At 48.5% G+C, this 21605-nt stretch overlaps 1 protein-coding gene across 3 annotated transcripts in view; it reads right to left on the bottom strand.

Annotated features, from left to right (window-relative positions):
* Window positions 1-255: 255 nt before the first annotated feature.
* LOC106959345 (kinesin-like protein KIF1C) overlaps window positions 256-21605 on the bottom strand; it is a 28461-nt gene continuing 7111 nt past the window's right edge. For 2 of the 3 annotated variants that reach the window (XM_015051864.1, XM_015051863.1), the window contains exons 2-28: window positions 13936-14063; window positions 12562-12638; window positions 12400-12478; window positions 12208-12308; window positions 12072-12137; window positions 11817-11995; window positions 10712-10823; window positions 10508-10585; window positions 10368-10433; window positions 10134-10212; window positions 9749-9827; window positions 9526-9674; window positions 8573-8680; window positions 8349-8491; window positions 8194-8273; window positions 7883-7958; window positions 6626-6705; window positions 6457-6551; window positions 5621-5704; window positions 4970-5150; window positions 4786-4858; window positions 4613-4711; window positions 4217-4378; window positions 3857-4132; window positions 3690-3779; window positions 2896-3118; window positions 256-2371 (exon numbers count right to left, since the gene is read on the bottom strand). In XM_015051864.1, the coding sequence (XP_014907350.1) occupies window positions 1584-2371; window positions 2896-3118; window positions 3690-3779; window positions 3857-4132; window positions 4217-4378; window positions 4613-4711; window positions 4786-4858; window positions 4970-5150; window positions 5621-5704; window positions 6457-6551; window positions 6626-6705; window positions 7883-7958; window positions 8194-8273; window positions 8349-8491; window positions 8573-8680; window positions 9526-9674; window positions 9749-9827; window positions 10134-10212; window positions 10368-10433; window positions 10508-10585; window positions 10712-10823; window positions 11817-11995; window positions 12072-12137; window positions 12208-12308; window positions 12400-12478; window positions 12562-12638; window positions 13936-14041 (3729 nt within the window). In that variant the 5' untranslated portion in view covers window positions 14042-14063 and the 3' untranslated portion in view covers window positions 256-1583. Of the gene's footprint in view, window positions 2372-2895; window positions 3119-3689; window positions 3780-3856; window positions 4133-4216; window positions 4379-4612; window positions 4712-4785; window positions 4859-4969; window positions 5151-5620; window positions 5705-6456; window positions 6552-6625; window positions 6706-7882; window positions 7959-8193; window positions 8274-8348; window positions 8492-8572; window positions 8681-9525; window positions 9675-9748; window positions 9828-10133; window positions 10213-10367; window positions 10434-10507; window positions 10586-10711; window positions 10824-11816; window positions 11996-12071; window positions 12138-12207; window positions 12309-12399; window positions 12479-12561; window positions 12639-13935; window positions 14064-16873; window positions 16982-21605 lie in introns of those variants that run through there. The other variant, XM_015051865.1, reaches the window with a different exon arrangement.

A 21605-nucleotide genomic window follows, 5' to 3' on the forward strand; every position in this document is an offset into this window, starting at 1 on the left:
ACACAGAGAGACACACACACAGACACACAGAGAGACACACAGAGAGACACACAGAGACACACAGAGAGACACACACACAGACACACAGAGAGACACACAGAGAGACACACAGAGACACACAGAGAGACACACAGAGACACACAGACACACACAGAGACACACACACAGAGACACACACAGACACACAGAGACACACAGAGACACACAGAGACACACACACAGAGACACACAGAGACACACAGAGAGACACACACACAGAGACACACAGAGACACACACACACAGAGACACAGAGACACACACACACACACACACACAGAGACAGACACACACACACACAGAGCAGAAGATACAGGGCGGAGCTCCTGTAGCAGCATCCCAACAACCAAACATTAATCATGACATAATAATCATAACCATGACAGATGATGACATCATCACTCATGGCCGAGGATGTGGGCGGGGCTAAGATACGCAGCACAAAAAGCAAATGACTACACAAAATAAAACAGCCAATCAGAGGCTCAAACTGGAAATAAACGTTTAAAAAGCAGAAAGAGGAAACTACGTTTCCCATCAGGCCCGGAGGCAGAAGCAGGTTTCAGGATTGTCCTGTGATTGGTTGGTTCCGTGGCGGGAACTGTTTGGACCAACCAGAACGTTTTGTTTTGTCGTCTCGATGCAGTAAGGAGCGCTCCTATTGGTTCGTTCAAACACTTTGGTGCTCCTCTCCCAGAATACTTTGCTGCGAGTGGATTTAACCTCCACATATTTAACAGACATTCATCAAACCTCCACTGCCTTCTGTATCTCACTACATCTCCCAGAATCCCCTCCTGCTAACCCTACATGAACCCCAGTCCTTCCTCCTCTCTCCCAAACTCAGACTTTATTCTCTCGTTTCCCATGATTGCCTGTGACATTGAACGCACCGTCAGCACATTTCATTCCTTTTAAAATTCATCTCCATTAAAAACAAATAAAAACAGAAAGATAAACTTCAGATATACACACAGCTCAGTAACGCCCAACGTGCTCCTCTCCGAAAACAAACACTTCCTGCACACGTCATGCCCTCTGGGGACCTGCAGGGGTCGCCACAGAGCGGCTTTCTTTGGTTTGCAGCTGTTGGCTACGCAGCGTTCAGGTGAAATGGGAAAAATCGAATGAGGCGCCAGCTCTTCATGTAGCGCATCAGAGCAGAAACGCCGTCAGGACGAACGCTTTGGGAAAACTGAACATTTTGAACTGCATGATGGGAAAAAGCTCCAGGGAGTTCAGCTCTAACATTTCAGTTCTTCTGCCTGTGAACTGAACCGTCTACCGGACCAGAACCAGAACTTGATCAGACTAAACCAGCGGTTATGAGACATGGATCCTGTTGCCTAGGCAACGGCTGAGGTTAAGATAAAACCCGACATGAGCGACGGTTAAAACCCAAACAGCAGGACAGACGTGACCTCAGACACTTTGTTTCATAAAGGTGCTGAAACACACACACACACACACACACACACACACACACACGCTCGGTCTGTTCTCTACAGCATGAGGATCCGCAGCCAATCAGAGGCCTGCGCGGGGTCACATGACGTTCTCCTTGTTCTTCAGGTCGGGGGCGCTGAACTGCCGCCTCATCCTGGGCGGCGTGCTGAAGCCCCATCCGGCGGGCGGAGGCCCCGCCCCCAGCAGCATGTCGGGGTGGAGGGGCAGGGGGCCGGAGCGCGGCAGGCTGTGGTAGTTGGGCTGAGGCTGGAATGGTGCATTCTGGGAGTTGTAGTACGGGTGTGGGTGGAACTGATGGTGCTGCCGCTGGTTGTAGTAGAAGCCCCCCTCTCTGTCCCTGCTGCCGCCCCGGGGCCCCGGCCGGCCCCCTCGCTCCCCGCCGGGCGACGCCGCCCTGCGCTGCCGCGGTCGCCCCTGGTGACCGCCGCCGCCCCCGCCCCCACCCCCGCCCTGCTCACCGCCGTGGGCGGAGCCATCCAGGGAGCCGCGGCGTTGTCGCCGCTGGTAGTTCTGGTTGTTGCCCGGCTGGTTGTGGTGGAAGCCGCCCTGGTTGCCTTGGTTACGCTGTTGCCAGGCGCGGTGAGGGCTGGGCGTGCGCATGCGTGGGGGGGGTGTAGGGAAAGGGAGGGGGAGGAGCGGGGGCGGCGTGGGGGAGCCCCCGTCGTTCTCCTGGCCCCCCCCACCGTCTTCCTCTGCCCCCCCGCCCTCGCCGCCCAGACCCAGAGCCTGCAGCGCCTCGCTGGCCGGTCCCCATGACAACCGGTGGGCCGGGTTGCTCTTAAAGGGGAACTTCAGCTTGCACTCCTGGGGGGGGATGAAGCGGCCGGTACCGGGAAGATGGACGGGGATGGTGGGGGTCAGCTGACCTGCAGGGGGCGGAGACACACAGCGTGACCTCTGTGAGCTCACTGTGACCTTAATATGACCTCACTGTGACCTTAATATGACCTCACTGTGACCTCAGACAGAAATCTGAAAAGTGTGGCGTATATTTGTCTCCATTTGGAAACTTTTGCCCGCTCCTTCGTTCTGAAATAGTTGGCGCTCAGATTCAGTTTAGAGCAGCTGTTATTAAACATTCTAATCTGGTCTTAGGTCTGGACTTTGACTAGGCCAGTCTATCCCATGAATATGCTCGTTTGTTTTCAGATGTTAACTTGTATAAATGTCGATGGTTCTCCTTCTGCTGTTTCACACATGAAGGTTTTGTCTTCAGTAAATCTGTGAAACCTTGAGGGTGTGAATAGTTTGGTGCTGCTCCCCTTTCCAAATCCAAGCTAGCTCATTCAATGCTAGCACATCTCTGCTAATGGCCAGTGGGTGACTAGCCTAGAAAGCTAACGCTAGCGAGCAGCTAGCCCATCCAATCCAAACCCCCTCCCTCACCAACCTGGGTTCTGGTTCTGTCCTCGCAGTTTCTTGGTGATGTTCTGCTTCTGCAGGTTCTGGATGCGCTGCTGTTCCTGCTTCAGCCAGCGGAGGCGCCCTCTCCTGAACGCCGGGTCCTCGTCCATGAGGCGCTGAACTCTGACCTCTGGCGGGTCGTTGGTGTCGTCAAGGCCGCCTCCCTCCCTCTGCGCCGACTCGACTCCTTCTCCGTTCATGTCGTCGTCCTGGAAACGAGTCGGACCGGTGAGAGTTGGGCCAGGATGCCGACAAACACCTGAGATCAGGGGTCTCCTACTCCGATCCTCAAGGGCTCAAAGGTCTCCTGAGACTTTCTCTGTGCTTCACCTGTTAGCATAGATATGGTAGCTCTGCTACCCGCTCCAGGAGCAGAGCTCTGTAGAGCTGCACTGCTGCAGTGAGGCTGGTTAGCCAGTTAGCTGGTTAACCGTTTAGATGGTTAGCCATTAGCCAGTTACCCGTTAGCTGGTTAGCCAGTTAGCTGTTTAGCAAGTTAGCTGGTTAACTGTTTAGCTGGTTAGCCATTAGCCAGTTATCCGTTAGCTGGTTAGCCGTTTAGCTGGTTAGCCATTATCCAGTTAGCTGTTTAGCCAGTTAGTTGTTTAGCCAGTTAGCTGGTTAACCGTTTAGCTGGTTAGCCATTAGCCAGTTACCCGTTAGCTGGTTAGCCAGTTAGCCGGTTAGCTCCAGAGTGGAGGAGAAGGGACCCATGTGAAGGTTGGAGTGGCCCTTGGGGAACGCAGTGTGGGCCCGTTACCTTAGAGCGTGGGAACTCACCTGGACAGGTATGATGCTCTCCATCTTGATCATCCTGTCTCTCAGGGCTTTGATCTCCTCGTCCTTCATGTTGTTCTGCAGCTTCACCTCCTGCAGGAGACCCAGACACTCCTCCGTCAGCTCCTCCCACCCAGCAGGAGGCCGAGGAGGCGGCGGGGATCACCTACCTCCAGGATGTCCGTCAGCTTGTCGATGTGAGCCTTCAGGTCGTACACCTTTCCCTTCTGCCCTCCCTCGCTCGTCTCTCCGCCGCCGCCCTCCTCGGTGGGGGGGCTGCGCTCCTCTCCGATGCCCACCGTGTCGCAGACGTCCTGGGCCACGGCCTTCCAGCTCTCCTTCTCGTTGGAGTCCTTCTTGGCGTACATGCGGCAGAGCTCCTTCATCTTGACGATGGACAGCGCCTCGATCTCCTGACGCGAGTGGCGGAAGTCTCCCAGAGCCACCTGCGGGGGGCGCCGCACACAGAACAGGTGAAACGTGTTTGTCGAGGAGCAGGAGGAGACGACGCGGTGTGGCGCGGCGCAGACCTCGTAGCAGATCTCCTTGACGGCCTGCATCCTCAGGTCCTCCATGGTGACCCGCTTGGGGTCTTTGCTGATCCGCCTCCTCTGGGGGATCTGGTAGACCCGGAGGGGCTCCCGCCGCTTCCCGCTGCTGGGGAGGCCACAGCGCTTCACGATGGTCTGCACCTGGACACAGCCACACGACGGCGATGAAGCTTCGTCTGAACTGAAGCTTCAGGTGAAGGCTGTCGGGGCCTTTAGGGCTCATCAGCCGTTCCACCCGATCGGATCAGTACAGAGTTTCTTTCCAACCCTTCTGCCACCCGGATGCAGCCAGAACCGGGTCGCTCACGCTGCTCCATTCAGACGTGGTTCTGGATGAAGCAGAGCAGTGTCTGAATGGCTGAATGAGGCTCCCACCTTGTTGGCAGGAAGTTTCTCCCTCAGGGAGGAGATCAGCCTCCAGCTCTCCTCACAGGACCGTTTGTCGGAGTCGTCTCCGCTGTCGCTGTCTGCGTACTGAACCAGAACCACAGGGTTAACCTCTGGACCGGACCGGCTGGTGGCCAGCGGGCAGGCTGACAGGAACCCACCAGTCTGTGCTGCTCCAGCAGCAGGTCGGCCTCCTCCTTCTCCTTGCGGTACTGGGTCTCCACGTCCTGCAGTCTGCAGCACACCAGGCACTCAGTTCTCCCAGCTCCCTCTCTACTTAGCCCAAATCGTTCCTCCTCCTCCTCCTCCTCCTCCTCCTCCTCCTCCTCCTCCTCCTCCTCCTACCTCTTCTCCATCTCCAGCTTGATGTCGATGCCCTGCTTCTCCAGCAGCTCCTTCTGGGCGTAGTTCCAGTCCTCTGGCTCCCCCTGCTGCTCAGCCGTGACGCTGCGCTCCCTCTCCAGCCTCGCCTGCTCCGGGTGGTTGAACCTGAACACGTGGTTCTTCCCCATCACGATGCGGTTACCTAGCAACGCAGACACACAGGAAGCGTACAGAAACAGGCGTCTGATGAAACTGATGCTGATATGATGCAGTATTAAGACTGATGAATGATTGGCCGGCAGCGGTCACTGCATCACCTTCTCCCTCTGCTGCCATTAGCACAGATGGGCTAAGGTTAGCCTAGCGTTAGCCTAGGCTTGGATGAGCGAGTGACTGGTGCATGTGAATGGGTGAATGACTGTAGTGTGAAGGAGTTTGGGGTCCTCTGGACTAGATAAAGTATACAGGTCATTTATTGTTATAAGTTAGCAGCTAGCTAGCACCAGTCAGTAGCCTTCCTGTCAGTTCTCGGTGCCGGCCTGTCCTTAATCATTAATCATTAATCAGATCAATAGCTGCACTCAGGATGGATATAGTCTTTGTGAGCGATGGTTAAAGGCAGTGAAACCACAGCCTGGCTGGTGAATGGAGGCTCCGGGTTGAAGCTCTGACCTTGTCTCAGGACGACCGCCTCGGTGATCTGCTTCCCGTTCACATACGTCTCTGCTCCCACCAACGGCTCCAGAGTGACCACCACTGCAGACAGGAGGAGGAGAGCTGGGTTCATGTGTTCATCACAACGCGCCACATCTGGTGGGACGAAACGTTTCATCCCACCAGACCTGACGCCAACAGTGAGGAGGGTTTCTAACACTCTGCAGCATTTCAGCAAAACTGAGCCAATAATAATAATAATAATAATAATAATAATCTAAGAGATTAGAGTCTGGAGAGATTCTGGCTGAAACCTCAGATGAGGAAAACCTTCTGATTTTCTCATCTGCAGTTCAGCCAGATGAGGCTAAACTGCAGCAGCAGGGAGGAAGAGGAGGGAGGGATGAAGGGGTCAGAGGTCACATGATCGTAAAGAGACGATACCTGACAGACTTCCTGGCAGCTTTTTCAGAGAGAGAAGAAGAGAGAGTCAGTGAACAGAGAACCGCAGCGTCAGCCTGATTCAGACCCAACAGAACCAAATCCAGGTTAATCAGCTGATTACTGGGAGGCGGAGCTTAGCGGCCATGATGGAGGCTCAGCTGCACCGTCCTCTGAATCACCTACTGCCTTTTAGAACATAAACCTAGAATAACACGAGGAAGGGAGGAAACTCTGGAGTTCATGAAGGATTCAGATAAACACTGAGAGCGTTCGACCAGCAGAGGGTGCTCTGACACAGAAAGAGCTGTTAGTACTGATCCAGAGAGAAACCGGCCAATCAGGATCCGGTTTGAGACAAACACAGAGACAGACAGTGAGACAGGGGGACATGCAGACAGACGGTGTCTGACCTTCTCCCTGGTCGTTGGTCTCGCTGACAAACACACAGTGGATTTCTTTAATGAATTGTCCAGACAGCTTGATGTCCACGTCCTGCTGTCCAACCCTGAGACACAGAGACAACAGTGAGGACCAAGATGTCCTCTGAGACGTCCTGACCCTGCTTGACCTCCATCTGACCTGGTGAATCCTTCCTTGATGTAGTAGAGCAGACACTCGGACATCAGCGGGTCTTCGTTCAGGTTCACCAGGTGAGGCGTCTGGAACAGAAACAACCCAACGGCTGACCGGTGACCTTTGACCTGGAGTCAGCCTGGCGGCCATTTTTAACGTCACATGGCCGCGTTGGCCCAGACAGGAAGCAGAAACTGAACTCAGCTGACTCCGTTTAGACACAACAGAACCGACTGTTTGGGTCGTCAATGCATTCTGGAGCAGGACTTCATGTTACAGAACCTAAACAGAACCAAAACAGAACCTAAACAGAACCAAAACAGAACCTAAACAGAACCTACATAGAACCTAAACAGAACCTAAACAGAACCAAAACAGAACCAAAATGGAACCAAAACAGAACCTAAATGGAACCAAAACAGAACCAAAACAGAACCTACATAGAACCTAAACAGAACCAAAACAGAACCAAAACAGAACCTAAACAGAACCAAAACAGAACCTAAGCAGAACCTAAACAGAACCAAAACAGAACCTAAACAGAACCAAAACAGAACCAAAACAGAACCAAAACAGAACCTAAACAGAACCAAAACAGAACCTAAACAGAACCAAAACAGAACCTAAGCAGAACCTAAACAGAACCTAAGCAGAACCTAAGCAGAACCAAAACAAAACCTTTCTCCTGTGGTTCTGTAAGGCCTGACAGTCCGGTCCAGTCGGTTTAACTGGGTCCAATATATATTGGAACCTTATTTCCTGTTCCTGAGGAGCTGAACGGTTTTCCAGAACCTTCAACCCAGTAAGGATTCTTTGAAAACCATCAGGACAGGAAATGGAACTGCTGCATGAACAGACTTCAAAATAAGAGCATGAATAAAAACGTCTCACGTCTTGAAGAACTTTTAACAGTCAAACTAAAACTTCAGAACATTTAAAATCATCCAAACAAATGAAAGATTTAGGATTTATCTGGACAAAACATATTTAAGTCGGGCTAAGAGCGCTAAAGGTTTCAAAGTTAGCTTAGCGCTAACGGAGCGTTAGCTCCTCTGTTAGCGCTTTGGCAGAAACATCACTGAAGGAAACACTCAGCAGAAAGTTCTGGTCCAAACTGGAGGTACTGATGCTCCCCACAGGGATCCCAGTATGACCTGAATGTCACCAGTAACACCAGTAAAACTAACAGGATGATGAAACCCAGCAACAATCTGGAACAACAGCATGAATTATGAATGAATGAACGTTAGAGGGTGAACTCACTCCTTTAGGGGAGAAAACTCCCAGAGTTCCTCCGTCCTCCTTTATGGACACGCCCATCTCCGCCAGCAGAGACTCCCTGAGACACACAGACCGATGACAGGGTGAACCGTGGTGACAGGGTGAACCGGGATGAGAGGGTGAACCGGGATGAGAGGGTGAACCGTGTTGACAGGATGAACCGGGATGAGAGGGTGAACCGGGATGAGAGGGTGAACCGTGGTGACAGGATGAACCGGGATGAGAGGGTGAACCATGTTGAACCGTGGTGACAGGGTGAACCGTAATGACAGGGTGAACCGTGGCGGCGGTACCTCTCCAGGCGGATGGACTCGGTCTTCCTCAGCTTCTCCTCCCACGTCTCGTTCAGCTCTGCGATGATTTTCTCCGTTTCCTGAACAGAAACCAGAATCCGTCAGCGATCCGTTAATCTCTGAGCTCCAGATTAAATAATCTGGTTACGTCCCACCATCAGCCTCTCAGCCGCTTCCTCCTTGCTGATGGTTTCCGTAGCGACCGCCTCCTCTGCGTCCTGCCCGTTCTGGGTGGGGTGGGCGGAGTCAGCAGGTGTGTCTCCTGCAGGTGGAGCTTCAGCTTCAGCAGAAACAGAATCTGGATCCAACATGAAGTCAAGATTCATTCAGTCACTTCCTACGAGCTTTAGCAGGAAAATGAAGCAGTGAGGTGAGGCACCTGCAGGGGCGGAGTCTGCTGCAGCTGCGATCCCATTGGCTGTCGGCGTCAGCGGCGGGGGGGCGGCGGCCACAACTGCTGCCCCCCCCAGGCTGATGTTGTTGTTGACTGTAGGAGAGAACAGGGGTCAGGTTTCACCGCTAACAGGCGGGAATGTCAGCAACACACACACACACACACACACACACACACACACACACACACACACACACACACACACACACACAGCTGCTGTCTGAAAATAACTCTCTCTGCTCTCACTTACAAACACAATCAGCTGCACAGCATCTAGAATATTCCATAAATCCAGACGTTACTGACTGACCTGGACTTAAAGGGACAGTCTGAAACCTACTGATTGATTGATTGATTTGTTATTGATACTGTAGATGATCAGTTATGGCTGGATGCCATTAAATTAGCAGATCAAACTATAAACTGGTTCCTAGAGACGCTGATGAAAACATGAGACCAACCCAGGTCACTTCCTGTCTGAGCAAGGCTGTTACCATGGAAACCAACTTCCTCCCACCCACTTTCATGAAATCCTAAATTACTTTTCCAAACCCAAGTTTCCAGATCGGCTGGTGATTTATGGCTTTTTTTTAAAAAACAAAGGTTTAAATTTAAGTGGTGAGGCCACTACATACATATTCTTTTCCAAACTCCTAACATTTTAAATCCCAGTTTTCCAGAGAAGCAGCTTTCAGCTTCTATGCACCTCAAATCTGGAACCAACTTCCAGAGAACTGAGAAACAGCCGAAACCCTGAGCTCCTGTAAGCAGGCTGAAACCGCTGAGTTCACGAGTTCATGATATTTTATATGTATTCAGGGTGAATTAATGAGAATGTTTCCATGTTGTCATGTGGCGCCGGTCGGATCCGGTCCGGTTTTCCAGTCCAGTCCAGTCAGGTCCGGTCCAGTCAGGTCCAGTCCGGTCGGGTCCGGTACCGGTGTTCTGCAGCAGCTCCTGCAGGCCCTGGGAGAACAGCAGGTTCCTCAGCCGGTCCACTTCGGCCTTCAGCTCCCGGATCAGCTTGGCGTTGGGATCCTCGTTGATGATGGCGTTGCAGCGGATTTGCTTGGCCCGGTCGGCGTACCTGGAAGCATACGGACCGGTCTGAGCGGGACGGACCGGACCGGACCGGGTCGGGGTAATCTGAGGGGTTCTGACCTCAGGGTGCTCAGTGTTTCCTCGTAGTTGATGTCAGCAGGACTTAAAGCAGCGATCATGGCCGTCCGGGAGTTTCCTCCTGAGAAACAAGTGAAACTTTATAAATGATGAAACCATCACTGGTCGTCCTCACGCCGACCGGATCGACTGGATCCGACAGGAAATCAACAAGCTGTTTCACAGTAAAAGCCTCCCGTTTAGGGATGTTACTAATAAATCTGTTATTGATTCGTATTATTAGTTATTCATTAGATTCATGAATATTAACAGGATTAATAAACAGGATCTCCTGATGATGTGATTAAACTGTCTGAATGTCTCTGCCAGCGATTCTGATGTAATCAATTAAATTAATTGACTATAGATGACGACCTTTGACCCTCACCCAGATTCTCCTTCAGCAGCCAGGTGAGAACAGAGTCTCTGTAGGGGATAAAGTCACTTTTCCTCTTCTTGTTGCTTTGCTGCAGACAAACAGGAAGCTGTCAGTTTTCCACATTAAAATGATTTTAAATGTTTTAATAAACAATGTGATTAAACTGTCTGAATGTCAGATTTTAAATTAAAATCATTTAAAACAATTAAATGATTTTAATTGTTTTAATAAACATTAATGTACCATTTCTGCCAGCGCTGATATCACTTTTCCCAACGTGGTCAGAGATTTGTTGATGTTTGCTCCTTCCTGTGAAAACCACAGCAGACATGAGCGAACCGGGATAAAAACAGACCGGCTGTGGCCCACGTGTGACCTCTGACCTTGAGCCGGGTGCCCTTTGCCCCCGAGGAGTCTGCGCGCTCGCTGCCAGCCAGGTCCACCAGGCTGATCTTGCTGACCTGCAGAGACAGAAGGCGGTGAAGCGGAGCGAGCGGACCAGACCCGACAGGACCGATGGACTGGACCAACCGGACCGGACCAACCGGACCAGACTGGACCAACCGGACCAGACTGGACCAACCCACCTTCTCTGTGTCCAGGCTGGTCATCTGGTCTCTGCGCCTCTGGGTGAAGACGATGGTGAAGACGGCGTGCGACCTGGACGACGTCTCGTTCATGTTGGTGGCAGCGACCGTCCTGCAATCAGTAATCAATGCATTACTGATAATCAATCAGGTGGTTTCAGAGCCGATCAGTGAGAGAAAATCATCTTCTGCTGATTTGTTTCTGCATTTCAGGCTCATCGCCAGTCATGGAAAAACTAATTTCATATCTAAAGGATAAACTCAGTAGAAAAGATTCCAGCTGGTGAGCAGTATGCCCAGTATTCCCAGTGCTCCCAGTGTTCCCAGTGCTCCCAGTGCTCCCAGTGTTCCCAGTGCTCCCAGTGTTCCCAGTATTCCCAGTGCTCCTAGTGTTCCCAGTGCTCCCAGTGTTCCCAGTATTCCCAGTGCTCCCAGTGTTCCCAGTGCTCCCAGTGTTCCCAGTATTCCCAGTGCTCCCAGTATTCCCAGTGCTCCTAGTGTTCCCAGTATTCCCAGTGTTCCCAGTTTCCCAGTATTCCCAGTGTACCCAGTGTTCCCAGTGCTCCCAGTATTCCCAGTGCTCCCAGTAGACGGCATCCCAGATCAGAGCCTGAAGCTCAGAGAAATGACCAGAAACCAAACAGACTCTGGTTTCAGACTCTACAGGTTTTAGCTAGCAGGTTAAAGGTCATAGCAGGATAATTATAATGAGTAAAAATACCCAGAATGCACAGCGGCACAAACACTTCATACCAGCTGTCAGGCAGTCGATGTGACCCAAACACATCGATACTGTACTTCTAATCTACTGGAGGGAGGAAAATCCAGGTGCATCAATGGTCCAGTCAAAGTCCACATTGTATTAGCATTAGCGTTCACTAAACACCATGTTGTTGTAGCCTTAGCTAAATAGCCTGTTGGTGTAGCAGAGCATTAGCAGAGCTAATGTTTACGTTCAGGGCAGCTAATGCTTCAGCTAGCTACCAGGTTTTAATTTGGTTTCTGTCGTCCTGTTGGACGTCCCGGACGCGGTCTGACTGAACTCTGGCTCTGTTCCAGCCGGGTCCAGAAGGTCCTGGCCCACAGAGGTCCCGCTCCGACTGACCGGGCTTTGTTGCCTTCGTCCATCAGCTCCCGGATGTCGGTGAATCCGGTCACGGCCAGTTTGGACAGGTCCTCCACGTACGGGCCCAGGATGGGATGCTCCCGGACCCGCAGGGATCCCTGTGACGTCGGGTTGAGCAGATCCCGGACCCGCTCACAGTAGATCTCCATGTAGGACACCTGCAGGCGGGACGAGGCGTGGGACCGGTCAGAGTCCGTTCAGGGAGAGCGGGAAGGGGACGGAGACGGCGTTTACCTCTGCTGAGTAGGTCAGGTCTGGGTCCGAGTTCTGACCCGTCCTCTGGAACAGGTCCTCACACAGCTGAGGGCAGAGACACATCGGGCTCAGACAGAGTGGACCCGGTTCTGGGACACATGCAGAGGACACCAACCTGGGGGATGATCCCCTCCTGCCCCGGCTCCTGCTTTCCCATCATGGTGTAGCTTTTTCCCGCTCCGGTCTGACCGTAAGCAAATATGCACACATTGTATCCTGGAAGAGACCAACCACACCGGATCAGAACCGCTCAACCCGACCCGACAGAACCCGCTGGAGGAGCATGTGCTGACATCAGACGCCTCACCTTCGAAGGCGTGCAGCAGCATCTCCTCCCCGATGTCCTTGTACACCTGCTTCTGAGACGCAAAGTTCTCATCTTCAGGCTGCAGGAACACAAACACAAGCTGCTGTTGCTGCCAGGGCTCAGTGTGTGTGTGTGTGTGTGTGTGTGTGTGTGTGTTGTTACCGTGGTGTGTGACCAGTAGGAATAGTCGAATGTGAAGGTCTTGGCTCCATCTTTGGGCTGTTTGGGGTTAGAGATGCCTGGAAGCAGAGAGAACATGAAGACAGGAGGTCAGAGACTTTCAGGATGAGGACGTCCGACTGGTCTGACACACGGTCAGAACTAGTCAGGGTTAGTTAGGGTTAGTCAGAACTAGTCAGGGTTAGTTAGGGTTAGTCAGGGTTAGTTAGGGTTGGCCGTAGTTAACCAGATGGTAGCAGTACTTAGAGCTAGCCAGAGTTAGCCGGAGCGTCACACCCTACAGCTGCTGACCTGCAGGTGGAGCAGCCAGCATTCCCAGAACAGATGAGCAGCTCTGTGTGTGTGTGTGTGTGTGTGTGATGGGGCCTAAAAACAACCCGCTGCAGTGTCGTATATTAATATCCACTGAGAGCGTCGGTTTATCAGCAGCAGGTCAGGAGGTCACATGACGACCTGAGTCTGCTAAGGTTTGTGTCAACCTGCTAGCATTCCTCATTGGAATCAATGGGAAATGTTAGCCTGCAGCTAACTGAGTCAGTATTCACTCTTCATCATAAGCTAATAATCAATAGTTTTTACATTTATTAGAGATATCAGAGGCATGTTAAACCCTTTCAGGGGTCAAGAGGTACAGCAGAGGAGTTTGTGGGATTTATGGTTAATATATTTGTATTAGTATTTTTTTACAATTCACAGTTTTGTCTTTAAATATATATTAACATGAATACAATGTAACAAATGAATAAAATGAGACATAAAATAATGTTTTTTCAGAGTAAAAACCTGTTCATTATGATAAAATGAGCATTTTATGAGAATAATTTGTTCATAGCTTTATTAGAATATGGTATTAAAACTAATGTTTAAAATAACATGAAACAAAGAAGCTGAATATAATCTGTATGAATAGTAATGAGGCATGTAGTTTATATTCACACCACACTTTTCAGATTTATATTAGTAACGTATTTCATGTTTTCTTCTGCCTCAAACCAACAGCTTCATACTAGAAATATAAAGAAATATTTAAAGACCAGCATGAAGAAAGTTATAACCAACACTGTAAAAGGTACAAACACGTTTTAAACGATGCTCTGATGAAGTGTTACTTCATCAGAGCATCGTTTAAAACGTGAGCTGCTATTGGTCAATAATTACATTAATTATTAATGTTGTGTTTTAAAGGCTGGAAGCTCAGATTGAATCCAAACGGATCAGGTTTTAACTGAAACTCATTTAATCTCCAGTCCAGATGGAGCAACTGGGAGCTGTGGGACAGACCTAATAAGGCCAGGAACAGAGTGTGTGTGTGTGTGTGTGTTACAGTGTGTGTGTGTGTGTGTGTGTGTGTCTTACAGGTGCTGTTCCCCTGCATCTGGATCACACTCTTGGCGTTGCGTCCCAGCTCTCTGGAGTTGAACGGCCGGACTCGCACCGCCACCTTCACCGAGGCGCCCGCCATGGTTTAGCTCCGCCCACTCCTCCTGCAGACAGCCAATCAGAGTCAGCAGCTTGTTCTGACCTTTGACCTTTGACCTTCTTTCTTCTTCTTCTCTCCTCTGTGCTCCCTGGCTGTTTCCAGCCCTCCTTCTTCTCTCCTCCTATTTTTCCAGGCTGAACTTTTCCTCCTCCCACATTCTTTCCTTTTCTTTACCTCTTTCATTCATTTTCTCCTCATCTTGTTTTCCTTCTTCCTAAACTAAGCTGTTATATTTCCATCTCTCTCTTTTCTGTTCAGACTTTGACTCTTTCATCCTTGTTCCTCTTCTAACTCAGTTTTTTCTCTCTTTTTCCTCTGTTCTCCTCCTCTTTTCCTGTCAGATCCTTTCTCTCTCTCTTTTTTTGTCTCTCTCTCTCTGTTTTCTTCATTCCTCCTCCTGAACTCCTCCTCCATGTTTCCATTTTTTCTTTCTTTACATTCCTGCTCTCTGTTGCGTCGCCGTGGAAACCGCCTGGTCTCCTTTCACCTCGGTTCTCTGTCTTTGTGTCTCTGTGTCTCTGTCCACTTCAGGACGTTGGACATGCAGCCAGCTGTTCTCCTGTCGGCGGCGGCTCTGATATTGATTATTGATCGGCTCTGGAGGAACATTTGACTTCCCCTTTAAACGGCCTTTCTGATGAATATAAATCTGATGAATAATAAATCTGAGCGTTACACTGGCCTGTGCTGAGATCCTCTAAACAGGAGATGTCTCACTCCTTCACTTCTCTTTGAACCAAACACAAAACCAACTCTAAAGCTACTCTACACTTTAGAGTAGCTTTCAGACTACTTAGCATTAGTGTTGGAATGCTAATGCTAACATGACAAACACTCCTGCCTTCAATAGCACCAACTGAGCATGTGCAGAAATGAAAAACAGTCACACTAACTTAAGGATTATTGTTCTTTATGTTTGGAATAGTTTGAACTTGGTTAAAGAAAATAAAATTAGATTACTGGTGTAAAAATTGGAGTCCTGTCCCTTTAAACTGCTGTATCCGTTTTCAGAAGGTGAACTTGGATTTTTTTATAGCTTTTTAATTTTGGGTTGATCTTTGTTAATCGAATGTCTCCTGTTTTGGATCAGTTCTGAGTTTCTGTTAGAGAAGAACCAGCATTCACTGGTGGGATCAGCTGGTTTCCAGTCTGACCAACCTGATGACCTCTGACCTGGAAACACTCCCTGATGGTTTTCAAACTGGAGTTTGATGCTGTTCATTCAGGCTATGAGAGAGAGCGAACATTTGAGCTGATAACAGGAAGTCACTCACTCTGAGCGTTCAGCCTGTCAGTCACGGAAAACTCAGGATTTAGAAACGTTAATGTGATGGATTGAAATTGGATTGAAATTTGGTTATTTCAGAGTCTTGACTAGTTTGATTTGGCTGAGGCCGTGGTCAGATTCAACCAGCAGGGGGAGTCTAGCGCTTGCGCTATCTATAGTGAAGAGCACCGGAACTTCCTCCTTAGATATTAATAATCGCTGGAGCAGAAACACCGTGTCCGGCTCTTTATTAAAAATCTCCCCTTCTTTAGGTATGAGTATGTATATATGCGCACCTGTATATTGTACGTTTGTTTGTTAACTGTCAGAAAGAGTATGAGTTGTTTTTGGACGCTCTGAATGTTAAAGTTCGTTATTAGCCTTGTTAGCTCCACTGTTAGCACCGTTGCTAACATACTGCTGTGTCGACTTTAATAACGTTATGTATGTTTGTATGTTAATGAGATATTAATAATCGCTGGAGCAGAAACACCGTGTCCGGCTCTTTATTAAAAATCTCCCCTTCTTTAGGGCGTTTACATTAACACCTTTTAGGAATCTGAGACTTAGGCATTCATAGGCTGTTGCTTTAGAGATGCTAGTCATGCTAATCGCTAATGTAGCATGCTAAGAACTGTTTAACAGGAAATAAATAAGCTATGATTCCATCCAGATGTCATGCTAATTTTGCAAACTTTTAAAATGTGGGTCAGTGTCATTTTGTCAGATGTTCTCATTATGTAAGGCTGGAATAAACAGGAAGTGAAGGTTGTAGACTGATGTGGAGCAGAGAGTCCTCCCCTCCAGGTCTGGACTGTAAATTGTTTCAGTTTGGTTCCTCTGGTAAGGCACAGAGCCAGCAGTGGATGGGAACGTTCGCTACGTCAGAAATTATTCACCAAACGTTTTCCTGTCTACTTCTTTAGAGCGTCGACTCTAAATCCACCTCAGGCCAGAGGAAAAACTTATACAACCATTTCTAATTCATTACTTCAAAATGAGCATAAAAATGATGGAAACTCAGCTAATCATAACGAGATGTCAGCCCTGCTGCTGCATGAATAATCAAAGACTTTAGTTTTTTCTGTAGCAGCAGATTAAAGGGTGTTTCTGTTCCTTTAAACCTTTTCCTACTTTTCTCTCTTTCTGTCTGTCGCCATTACATCTGGAAGCTTTTCTAATAAAGTTTCATATATTGATCAAGTGAAGCATCATGGTGAAGCTGTAACGCTTCACTTATGAAAGTAAATCTGTTGGTTTCACTCAGACAACAATTCTGATCTCCAAACTGCTGAACACGTTAAAAACAACAAGTAAATATTGATAATTACTAAAAATTATTAATTAAGGAAACAAAATGGTGCTTATTCAGCAGAAACAAAGTGGTTTGTACCAGAAAACACAGAGTGGAGCAGGAAACACAGAGTGGAGCAGGAAACACTGAGTGGAGCAGCCAGTGTGTCTGAGTTCATCACCATGGTAACATAGAGTCCATATAAAATGATTGTCTCTGATTACAGCTGCAGTGACAGAGGAGAGCAACATACCCAGCATGCAAACATGTCCAAATGAAGCAGCTGGTCGGCCCAGATGGAGCAACCAGCAGCAGCAACCAGCAACCAGCAGCAGCAACAACCAGCAACCAGCAGCAGCAACCAGCAGCAGCAACCAGCAGCAGCAACAACCAGCAGCAGCAACAACCAGCAGCAGCAACCAGCAGCAGCAACCAGCAACCAGCAGCAGCAACCAGCTGGTCGGTCGTCTCTAATCATCAGTTCCTCTGACCAACAGTTGAGCCATCTGATGGTGAGCAGAAGCAGAGTTGCTGCTGGTTGCTGCAGTCAGATCTCTGTAATCTGGTAGATCTACATTCTTGGGGCAAATTTAATTTCTTCTACTTTTGATTTCATTTCCACGGTAGCAGACTGAGTGATGTGTTGCTATGGTAACAGTCAGTTTGGATAGGAAGTGGGTTTCTCTGGAAGAGACCTGAGAAAACACACACACACACACACACACACACACACACACACACACACACACACACACAGGCTCGGATGTTTCAATCAGCACTAGGCCTGTCACAATAAATAATAATTTACACAATAAATTAAAACAAACTCAATAATTCCCATTTGCATGATTTATAATTTTTCTTTTTCTACCAAAAACTGGATATAAAAGTTTCAGTTTGGTGTTTACAGAGCGACACGCACAGGTCAGGGGAAACATTACAGATATTTATTTTTCTGTGCCTGATTACTTGCTCTTGTACTTTTATTCACACTTTGGTTATAACTTCCTATAGAATAAATATATAGATAACTAAATTAAACATATTAATAAATAAACTGTTGCTGTCTGTTGTATATGTTTAATTATTACAGATGAATCTGTTGCATTCGGACCAGAAGAAGCTTTCCAGCAGAACAGTTTAATCCTCTGATCAATGGTTAAATCACGTTGATAAACTGTCAGATCAATAATCCTCCACAGATTCATTATCAGTAATCATAAACACTGACCAGGTTGGTTAATTAATGCCCGAAATATCTGCTGTCTGTTTTTATCTTCACTTTGAGTTGAGGTCAGTTTGATCTGAAGCACTGAGGCAACAAGTCTGCAGGGTGTGAATACTTTCTCTGTGTGTTTCAGCAGGACATTTATCTCTGTTGCACCCAATGTTGGCGCTTCAGAAACCAGAGCAGAGAGCGGATCTGGGATCAGATTCCCGGAACGCCGGAGCAAAATTCCCTCTGGAGATGTTTCTGCTGACACAGCGCTAACTGCATTAGCACCGCTAACTGCGCTAATGGTGCTAGCAGCGCTAACGGTCCGTCCACAGAGCGTGTTTGCTCTGTCAACACGGCCCACAGCAGGAACACAGACAAGATGGTGGACGCAGATACCGGCCTCATTGTGAGTGTGTTTAGGTGAGCAAGCAGACCCAGCGCTGACTTCATCCCCCAGGCATCCACACACACACACACACACACACACCGCTGCAGCTCCCAGCAGCTGAACTGGTCGGCCCAGTTCAACCACTGCAGTCATCAGCTGTTCAGACTGGAGGCAGCAGCTTCTAGGGAAACGTTCCAGTCGTGCTCCTCGTTGTTGTGGCGGCTCAGAGATTTAAGACGGCGGCCAATCAGATTCCTGCATGCTGCCAGGAACTACACCAGACCCAACCAAACACAGCAGGAACTACACCAGACCCAAACACAGCAGGAACTACACCAGACCCAACCATAGCAGGAACTGTTTCTCCAGCCTGAGCCCATCAGCTGAACTGCAGCCTGCTGTTTCCTTCCTCAGTGTCTGAGCTAAATGAACTGCTCTACAGCTTTTTTCTGCCCTCTCAGCCGTTTTTCTGGAACCAGAGAGGAGCTGCAGGTTCTCTCTGACCAGCAGGAGAACCCGTTGATGCCCCGTTTCCCTGAGGGAAATCTGTTTCTCCTCTGTAAAGCTGCTTATCTCGTCTGAATCCTCCTGAGCAGCAGATCAGAGACATCAGAGCTGCTTTGATTCGCCGGCGCTCTGCTTTACGCTGCCACCACATGACCTGCAGCTGATATGAAGGTTTATGGCTCTATGATGAGCTGATTAGATCTGAACGTGAGCCGAACTCGTCCAAGTTCTGGGCGGATCCAGGTGGAGAACCAGCAGCTTCTCAGGGATCAGATGTTTCAGTGTTTCCTAACCTGGTCCTCCAGGCTCCTGCTTTAATACGCCTCATTCAGCTGACTGTAGTTCACTGACCACTAGTCAACTGAAATACCTGGAGCAGAAAACACCTGGTGCCTGGAGGACCAGAGCTGGGAAACACTGAGCTACAGGATGCAGCAACCAGGCTGCCTGCAGTTTGTTGCTGCAAACTTTACAGACTGGAGAGGAAACCCCTGATTTTAGACTAGAAGTCAATGCTGGGCAGCGCTAGCTAAACAGCTAGCTGTGCTAACCCTGAAGCACTAATCAAACATCCCAGTTCTGGTAGAGCTCAATGTCAATAAGGCATTTAGAATAAGCTAATGCTAATGGCTATAGCACCATGGCATTTAGCATAAGCTAATGCTAATGGCTATAGCACCATGGTATTTAGCATAAGCTAATGCTAATGGCTATACCACGATGGTATTTAGCATAAGCTAATGCTAATGGCTATAGCGCCATGGTATTTATCAGCAGGCTTTAGGCTGAGTGATGGTGGAGCAGAGGTCAGGGTGGAGCTGACCTCTGCTCCACCATCACTCAGACACCTGGAGCCTAAAGCCTGCTGATAAATACCATGGCCATTAGCATAAGCCATTAGCATTAGCTTATGCTAATGGCTATACCACCTTAGGTCAGCGTCTCTCTGCTCTGACTTGGTGAAAACAGTTCTCGTTTCCGGTCCGTCTGCATTCTGACCTGTGGATCCAGATTCAGATCAGGACCAAGGAGGAACTGGTTTGGACCCGAGACCCAGAGACCCGGTCTCAGCAGAACCAGCGCCAGACGGAGGGAAGCTTAAGGTTTGGTCCTCTTTAACGTGAATCCAGCTGATTCTTAACATTCTTCATCTTATAAAAATGTAAAATGTTTTTTGTTTTGTTTGACGTTTTTTCTGTCGTTTTGCTGAATCATCATTTTTGGCTGTTTTGGTCGTTTGGTTGACAGGAACCAAACGGAGCGTTTTATCCTGCAGCGCCTGAACTGAGGCGCTGGAGAGCCATCCTCATTTATCATGACTCCAGTTACTTTACTGTAAATAAACATGTTTTCTGCATCTCAGAGATTCTAGGTTATTTTCTACTGTTTTATTTCTCCTGTTCTTTCTACACAAAACATCGAAGCTTAATCAAAACAAGGAATATTAAAAAAGGTAAAATAATGCAGATCTGGGAGTAACTGCTGAGATTATAGAAGAAAATCCTAATCCATACATGTTAAACGGTTTCATTTGTTTATTGACACCATTTGGTTTTGTTCTGTTTGTCCTAAATGATGTTTATTATTATTATTATATTTGATCTAATTGACTTATTTTATAGATGATCATCTGTTTGCTAGTCTTTAATTAGTGAATGAGCTAAAAGTAGAACAGCAGGTATAATCCAGCAGGAGTTATCTGATGTCATAATTAGTAACATTTCTGCTCTGGCAGCTGGTCCAAACTGGATCAGAACCAAAACAAATGGGTCAGAGCCAAACACAAAGTTTTGAGGTGATGATGAAAAGCTGGATTAAATTATAATCTGATCCATTAATGAGCATTAATCTGACATCAGATTCAGATCAGAACCAGTACCGGTTCTGGTCTCGGCTCGGTTCTTGTTCTAACAGAACCGGCCGGTTCTCATGCTCAGGCTTCTGCAGGAATGTGATAATGAACGGTCTTTATGCCTCACACACACACACACACACACACACACACACACACACACACACACACACACACACACACACACACAGCTAAAGATAGATGCCGCGCTGCAACACCCAGATTGCTGCAGCGAGTCTCTACTCAGTCCCAGTCTACTGGTCCCAGTCTACTGGTCCCAGTCTGCTGCTCCCAGTCTGCTGCTCCCAGTCTGCTGCTCCCAGTCCCAGCTCTGTGTCTCTGCTTACGGGACACCGTGTTGCCTTCGTGTGCAGCAGGAAACCACAGCGTTGAGTTCAGCTGATCTGCTGGCGATCCCAGAGAACGTCTGGACGTTTAGCAGTGGAGACAATCAAACTGAAACTGGTTTCAACAAACTGGTTTCAACCAGCACCTGTTCATTCAGGCTGCAGGAGAGCGAGAGAGAGCAGGACGTTCCAGCAGAGAACAGGAAGGCTGGACAAGCCTCTGCTTGATGTTCTAATGACAGCAGCTGGAAGTCCAGCGCTAAGCTAAAGCTCCAGGTCAGCGGTGTCCAACATGCGGCTCGGGGCCCATTTGTGGCCCTCTGAAGGATTTTGTGTGGTACAAATTTTTTTTTATTTCTTCATTTATCTACAAAAACAAAATGTACAGACTTTTACTCAAAAGCAAATTTTACAGCCCAAATAAGAAAACAACAAACCCAAAGAGTCCTAAAAATAAAACTATTTATGTTTTGTGTTTACAGTTTGTGTTACTAATTTATTATTTCAATAAATTAGGATAAACGTTTCAGTGAGTCTGGTTTGTCTAGAATCAGACGCCAGTTTAAGGTGTGAACTCTGGGTTTGAATCTGATTGGTGAATCTCTGGCTGCAGGAACGTCAGCAGGTCTGAAGTGAGCCAACATTCCCAGTCGTTCCCTGACATTCCCAGTC

Source organism: Poecilia latipinna, unplaced genomic scaffold, assembly GCF_001443285.1.
Source record: "Poecilia latipinna isolate Pla-1442-1.1 unplaced genomic scaffold, P_latipinna-1.0 Scaffold1071, whole genome shotgun sequence".
Classification (NCBI taxonomy): Eukaryota; Metazoa; Chordata; class Actinopteri; order Cyprinodontiformes; family Poeciliidae; genus Poecilia; species Poecilia latipinna.